The sequence below is a fragment of the Ochotona princeps genome, chromosome 8, assembly GCF_030435755.1.
Source record: "Ochotona princeps isolate mOchPri1 chromosome 8, mOchPri1.hap1, whole genome shotgun sequence".
NCBI classification, from domain to species: Eukaryota; Metazoa; Chordata; class Mammalia; order Lagomorpha; family Ochotonidae; genus Ochotona; species Ochotona princeps.
Window position 1 is genome coordinate 38,399,124 of NC_080839.1, and position 7,380 is coordinate 38,406,503.

Consider the following 7,380-nt stretch of genomic DNA (forward strand, 5'->3'; position numbering starts at 1 on the left):
GAAAGAATCGAGTTGCAGTGGAAACGCTTTTTTTAAAAAAAGCGTCGAAAAGTCGGTATAAGTTTCTTATCGGTATCTAGGCTGCGCCGCTACGAACAATCCGGGGAAATCTTAAGGCGGCTCCCTCCCCAGCCTGTGGGAGAGACCTTGAGGGCACAAAGGTCCGCGGCTACTTTTTCCTCCACGCAGTCCCTGGTGGATGCGGATCGCCAAAGTGATACTATATGGAAAAGGAGAATTTCCTAGTAAAATCTTTAGACTGCCAAGTAAGGTGTGTCTGTGAAGGGAAGGGATAGGGTATGGAGGGGGGCATTGGCTTTCCAGCGTTTCAGAACAAGTGTTTCAGACTTGCAAACACCCAGGATGCGACAAGGAACAGAGGCCCGAGAGCCGACACGCAGGAGCGCCTCGCCTGCGAGTACTGGTCCCTGCGTGGGACGGGGAGGGGGTGTCCCGGGGCGCCCAGGAGCCACCCAGGTCCGGAAGCACCCTGTGCTCTGCCCAGTAGCCCCCTCGGCGCGCGCCGCCCACGAGGTCCGCAGGTAGATGGGGCGCGAGAGGGATTGGGAGCCCGCGCTCCACCGACCCGCCACCCCGAGTCCTCGCGCCCACACCCGGGCCGCGGAGCGCAGTGGCGCGCAAGGGAGCCAAGGAACCGGTTTTCCAGCACCTCTCTCCCCACCCAACCCCCACCTCACTCCCTCCCCGCCACTCCCTTGGGAGCGCCGAGAGGCCGCGAGCAGGGCGGGGGCCTCAGGGCAGGCCTTGGGACGCGCGGCCCCCTCCGCGGCTGGGACTCGGGCTCTCCGCTCGCCTTCCTCGCCTCGCTCTGCGCCGCGTTAGCCTGCGGAGCCCGGGAGTTAGCGCGCGGCCGGGGCGGGGCGGGCGGGCGGGGCCGGCGGGATGTGGGGGCGGGGAGGGCGGGGGCGCGCGGAGGTAACCCCCGGCTCGCGCTGCCATTGCCCGGCTCCCTGTCACTCAGCCCGCGCGGGGCCCCCGATTGGCGGCCTAGCCCCGTTACGCACTCGCCTCGCGTTCACATACTCGGGGAGGGCAGTAGAAAGGTGATCAATCTTCATCAGGCTACATTTCCAATCACCTAAACAACCGAGCAAGACAAGCCACTCCGACAAGGTAAATCGCTTGATTTATTTAGTTTGCAAAGTGACTCCGCAGGACTTCCTCAGTCCCCACCGCCTCCACGTTGCACCGGGAGTGCGGCGGCCACGGCGAGCCACTCCCAACTCTGCCCCTTCGAATACCCCCCTCCCAATTAGGGCCCCCTCGGCGCGGTCCCGGGCGAGGCACTGTCCTGGAAGCGCGTGGGGCTTTTGCAAAACAAAGTGTCTATGCAATAAAGTGAAACCTGGAGGGACACGCACAAAGCCACTAGAGAAAGAGAGAGAGAGACAGACAGAGACAGAGAGAGAGATGGGAGGAAGGAAGTTGAGTTAAAGAAAGCCACTCTGGGGTCCTAGATCAGCCGCCCGGGTAATTCTTGTGCCACTCTGTTTTGCAGGTTGGTTGCCCGGCGGGTCCCTGTGAGAGCGCGAGGTAGATGGTGAGCGGCCCCGGCGGGTGAGGGCAGGTAAGCAGAAAGCTACGGGGCCGCCCGGGTTCCCCCGGAGTCGTTGGTTACTTTTACCACGGCCCCCACCCCTTTCTCCAACGCTCGCAGGGTCCCTGGTCCCCGGCAGGTGGGCGGGGCTGGGGGAGCGGCCTGGCTCCCCTTTCTGCGCGCGGAGGGACCCCTGAGCGCAGCTGTGGCCCCGCGCCCCCACCTCCCCCGCCTCCTCCGAAGTAACCGAGCTCCAGTGTTAAGTTTGAGAAAAGTCTTTGAAAACTCTGGCTGCAGCCTAGCAGAACCGTCGCGCTTCCCAAGTCCCGTTTAACTTCGCTAACTTTTCCTTTCTAGTCCCCTTCCCTGCCAAACTGGGCACCCTGGCTCCAGACCACGGGTCCCAGAGGGCGACTGCAGGAGCCAGGCTGGGTGTGGGGTTGGGGAAGAGCTTATTTTGGCCTTAAGTTCTCTCCGGAGTCCTCCAGCTTGGGTGCGGGGCCTGCTTTGTAGTGTTCCAGCACAGCCGAGGTCTGCGACGGGTCCTAGGGTTCCCAGTCTCACTCCCCAGGGCCCCTTTCTGGAATTCTGTCCCGGAGGAGCGCCTTGGGTCTAGGGCAACTGCGGAAGCGGGGCCGTGACCTTCCAGGCCAGGTCTGCGTGTGTCTAGGCCGCCGAGGCCTAGTTCGCTGTTCTCCACACGGTCTTGGGGTCTGTGGGTTCGGCTCTTAGCATGGCAAAGAGCACACGCGATCAGCAGAACTCCGGCTTCCCAAGTCCCAGAGGTCCTCTGGGGGTCCTGAGTTTCAGCCCCGTCTGGGGCGCTGTGTTCTGCAACCCCGGGTGGGCAGGAAGAAGGGCGGGTGACAGTGACTGCACCCCTTGCCTCGGGCGGGGGTCCTGGAACTACCACCTGTGCAGTGGCCCCTTCGGCGACCTGTGGCTGCCAGCAAGTGCAGTGGGTGGAGGTATGGGCTTTCCGGAGACTGGAGTGGTGATGGCCGGCCCTCTGGTGGGGCAGCCCGAAGCCGCGGTGGAGACCTCGGGAAATACCAAGACTCCTCCGGGCGCACAGGTGCCTAGGAGGGGCTAGGTGCACTCAGTCTACCTCCTTGTCTCACTTGGCCCCTCTACCATTTCCTAGTTTTCAGAAACTTGAAACAAACCGTTGGTGCTATTGTGGCCTGCCGCAGGGTGCCAAGCGAACATTCGTTTAGGCGATCTGAAGCTGGCCCCCATCAGATGCCAAATTTCGACTAAATTTTGGATCTTGGCGCATGCCTTGGTTCCTTCTCTGACCTTCCTAGCCTGGCCAGGCTTTTAACTTCTTGGGTTTATTCACACCCTGTGCCTGGCTTTGGCCCGACCCAGAAAGTTTACTTCTCAGAGAAGCCGTGGTCCCTGAACTAAGGCCTTGTTGAACAGAATCAACTGCCCGGCGGCGTGGTTCTGTGGCCTGTTCCCTCCTCCCCTCCACCTGACCTGGAGGCCCAGGTGGCTCCAAGTGACAGTTTCTGTGTGTCTCCATAGGCCGGGCCCCCGAAGCAACAGCGCTTGAGGACCACAAGGTGGGAGCTCTGCTCGACTCCTGGCCTCAGGCTTCCTGGATCCGTCGGGGCGTCTCCACCCGGCTGTTAGCATGATGTCTTACCTCAAACAACCCCCATATGGCATGAACGGGTTGGGCCTGGCCGGGCCTGCCATGGATCTCCTGCATCCCTCCGTGGGCTACCCGGGTGAGCTTGGCCCTCTTGCCCTTCCCTTCAGCTCTGGCAAAAGTTGAGGATGCCCCCAGCTGTTCCCAAGAGTGAGCAATTGGTCCCCCGCACTCCAGTACTTGCAAATCTTGAGGTCCAACAGCATTGCAGTTTTGAAGTGTGGGTTGCTGTTTAATAGACCCAGGGAGCCAGTTGCCTAGTTTGCTTAGGCCTGAAGGGCAGATGTGAGCTTAATGGTGAGGGGACCAGGGCTGTGAAAACGTGCAACATGCTGCCTGATGAAACACCGGAAGCCCTTCCACTAGTATGGTCCCACTGCCTGCACCAACCCATTTGCCCGTGGATTCATTTCCTATGGGGCGGTGGCTGAGTTTTTGTTTATTTGTTTGTTTAACGAATCTCTTCAGTTCCCTGTAATGTTGAATGAGGAAACTGGACACTCACTAGGCCCTGACATAAAGGGGCAAACTTCCCTTTGGAGAAGTGGTGGGAGAGAATTTTTCATCCCTAATTGAATTGTCCTGGAGAGACCAGTGGCTTGCACCAACTTTTGCACTGCTTTGGTGGGCTCCTTGAGTCAGGTCCCGGGCTTCTTTCTAGACCCCTCCCCCCTTTGACGCCCATTTGCTCCCAAGGAAAATGTTTTCCAGGTAATTTCTGTGAACGTCCTCTCCAAAATCTCTCCCGGCCCGTGCGTGTGCACGTGTGTTGCGGGGGCGGGGTGGGGGCGTTCAGAGAGATGTGGCTGACGGGCGCTTCTTTCACTTCTCTTCCTCTTTAACTTCTCAGAGGTGAAGAGGAGGTTAGTTCCCCAGCCCGAGAGATGCTGACCCCACAGGCACACACACACTTTCTCCCACCTGTGGCCGCTCAGGCTGGCCTTGCCCTATGGCGGGGGTGGGGTGGGGTGGAGTGGGGAGGATCTTTTTGGTTGAAGCTCGGCTTTCCCTGGTGAGGCCCTCGCTCTAGGCCCGCCACAGGGGTTGCCCGAGTTCTCTATCGGTACCCCTCCTGACCGCCGTTGACCCCAGGTGCCCCCCCCCACCGTGTGTCCCCGCAGCCACCCCACGCAAGCAGCGGAGGGAGCGCACCACTTTCACACGCTCACAGCTGGACGTGCTGGAGGCACTCTTCGCAAAGACTCGCTACCCCGACATCTTTATGCGTGAGGAGGTGGCGCTCAAGATCAACCTGCCCGAGTCCAGAGTCCAGGTGCGCAGTCCCGGGGCTTCTGGTCAGAGAAGGGTGGTCTGGGTGCGTGCCGACTTCCAGAGAGAGCAGACCCTCTCGGACTCCCCCTAGCGCTGGGTCCCGGCCAGGATGTGGGCGCAAAGTTAAAGGAAGTGGCTTAGAGCCCTGGATCCAGTCCTTGGCCCCGTGCGCCGCCGGCAACGAAAGTCGTTTTTAGGATGGAGTGAGGTCGAGCTAGGGCTCCAGAACCTGAAGCGTCCCGAGTGCCCCACGGCTGCTCTGTTTCTCCAGCCGTCCCCAAACTCGGCAGTTTTCCTCTTGAGGCTCGAATTTTGCCTCGGCTCTTACCTCGCATCCTCGAAATGGAAGAGTGGGCGCTCAGCCTGGAAGTGTGCTCCACTGAGGGCGCTGGCACGATTAGACGCCACCCGAGCGCAAACCCCGGCCCACGCCACCGGTTTTGTTATTTGTTTTTGAGATGAAAGGGCTCCGCAAACAGTTTGGATTCTAACTCAAAAACCCTCCTCGGGTGCCTTTTGTCTCGCCCTCTCCGCTGCCACCCCCAAGGCTCTTGAAAGGACCTCGCATGCAAGGCCTTGTGCCTGGGCCCTCCCAGAAAAGAACTTTTTAAGACTGCCCACCCCATTTGGTTGCCCACCTGGAGCCGTAATAATAATGATAATGACAACACCCAACGAAATCTCCCCCAGGCGACCTTCCCGAGAGTCCCTAGCCGCTCAGTCGTGCCCGTGTTCCGCCTGGGGCCTTGCTGCTGCTCCCACTCAAACGTGTCGCCCTGCCCAGCTCAGGCCTCCAGGAGCGAGCGGACTCACTGAAACTGCTTCTGCCCCAGATTCGGAGACTGTTCCGCACTCCGCTGCTCTGTGCTTCTCCCGCGTTTCCTGAGTTGTGTTCAAAAGGAAACGGAGCCTCCACACACTACACAGAGTTGGTGGCGAAGCAGCCAACAGCAGCAACTTAGAGATGGCTGAACTTCTGGCCGGACAGACGCAAACGTTTCGCCCTAGGGCAGAGTCGCGCTAGGGGTGGGGAGGTGCGCATCCCTACCCCGGAGCCAGCTGAGGAGGGGCCTGGAGCGGAAGGGCCGGGAGGGTGGAGGAGCTGGGGAGGGGGCCTGGCTGGGCCGGCCGGGAGACGGGGAGGGGCGGAGGCCTGGATAGGAGAGGGATGCACGAGCCTGGGCGGGGTGGAGGGTCCAAGGGGCGGGGGAGCAGTAAGCACTCCACGGCCCTCCCTGACCCACTCTCCCCAAATACTACTCGCTGCAGGTTTGGTTTAAGAACCGCCGCGCCAAATGCCGCCAGCAGCAGCAGAGCGGGAGCGGAACCAAGAGCCGCCCCGTCAAGAAGAAGTCTTCCCCTGTGAGGGAGAGCTCGGGCTCGGAAAGCAGCGGGCAGTTCACACCGCCGGCTGTGTCCAGCTCCGCCTCGTCCTCGAGCTCAGCCTCCAGCGCCTCCGCCAACCCCGCGGCTGCGGCTGTTGCAGGCCTGGGTGGGAACCCGGCGGTAGCCGTCGCGTCGTCGCTCAGTACGCCGGCCGCCTCGTCCATTTGGAGCCCAGCCTCCATCTCACCCGGCTCAGCGCCCGCGTCCGTGTCAGTGCCGGAGCCGCTGGCGGCGCCCAGCAACGCCTCGTGTATGCAGCGCTCCGTAGCTGCAGGCGCCGCCACCGCAGCAGCCTCCTACCCCATGTCCTACAGCCAGGGCGGCAGCTACGGCCAGGGCTACCCCGCGCCCTCCTCCTCCTATTTTGGCGGTGTGGACTGCAGCTCCTACCTAGCACCCATGCATTCGCATCACCACCCGCACCAGCTCAGTCCCATGGCGCCCTCCTCCATGGCGGGTCATCACCATCACCACCCGCACGCTCACCACCCTTTGAGCCAGTCCTCAGGCCACCACCACCACCACCATCACCACCACCACCAGGGCTACGGTGGCTCCGGTCTTGCCTTCAACTCTGCCGACTGCTTGGATTACAAGGAGCCTGGTGCCGCGGCTGCTTCTTCTGCTTGGAAACTCAACTTCAACTCCCCCGACTGTCTGGACTATAAGGACCAAGCCTCGTGGCGGTTCCAGGTCTTGTGAGCCCGGGGAAAAAGGAAGAAACGAAACGCAACTACCTGTGCCCTCCGTGGTCCCATCCTATTGCTGCTGCTGCACCGCCCGCCTTTGCCTAAGCTTCCCATAACCGAATTATCACCTCCCTTTCCCCAAAGATGCCCACTGCCCGCACTACCACCCCTATTTTGTGCCATTTGCTTTGGGGGTGGGGAGTGTGCGTGCAAACCCTCCTACCCCTTAGATGGGGGAGGGGGGAACGGTGCTTTGGCTTGGCCCATTCGATCTTGGGAGAGTTGTGTGCACTTCCGCGTAACCCTCAACGAATTCCTAAGTACCCCCTTCCAGTTTTTCTGGGCAGCTGTTATGCACTCGCAGCCTTCGGTGGTTCTTTGCTCTGACTCGCTGTTTGAACCCGATACTTTTTATTTATTCTTTCTGGACACTGGAGCCACTAACTGGCATGTTTGTCAAAACCACCACCAAGCGTTTCTCCGGCGCAGACTGCCGCCCCTTTAGCTTTCCTCCACCCTACTCCCCTCCTGCAGACAGAGCTCCCTGGCTCTTTCTCCTCCCCAGCGGGGTGTGTACGCGGGGAAAGGGGGAGGGAGGCTGGGTTGCTGGGGAGCGCCGCGGGCCCTGAGCTGCGTCCCGCCCCGCCCTGCGGCGGGAATGCTGTACATAGTCGGTCCGTTCCAGGGACCACTTAACTTTTTAGTTGCTGTTGGTTGAACTGAGATTTCGTCTTAGCGCCCAGGAAACAGAACTTTAAGATATATACAGCACATATATATATACACATATATATAAACAAAAGCAAAAAAAAAAAATA

The 7,380-nt window shown here is 60.5% G+C and overlaps 1 protein-coding gene across 1 annotated transcript; it reads left to right on the plus strand.

The window, feature by feature from the left end:
• Positions 1 to 1,008: 1,008 nt before the first annotated feature.
• Positions 1,009 to 6,762, plus strand: OTX1 (orthodenticle homeobox 1). Its single transcript, XM_004580108.2, has 5 exons — positions 1,009 to 1,134; positions 1,520 to 1,588; positions 3,089 to 3,294; positions 4,337 to 4,488; positions 5,757 to 6,762. The coding sequence occupies exons 3-5, from the start codon at positions 3,198 to 3,200 to the stop codon at positions 6,573 to 6,575; spliced, it is 1,068 nt and encodes a 355-aa protein (XP_004580165.1). The 5' UTR covers positions 1,009 to 1,134; positions 1,520 to 1,588; positions 3,089 to 3,197; the 3' UTR covers positions 6,576 to 6,762.
• The last annotated feature ends 618 nt before the right edge of the window (positions 6,763 to 7,380 follow it).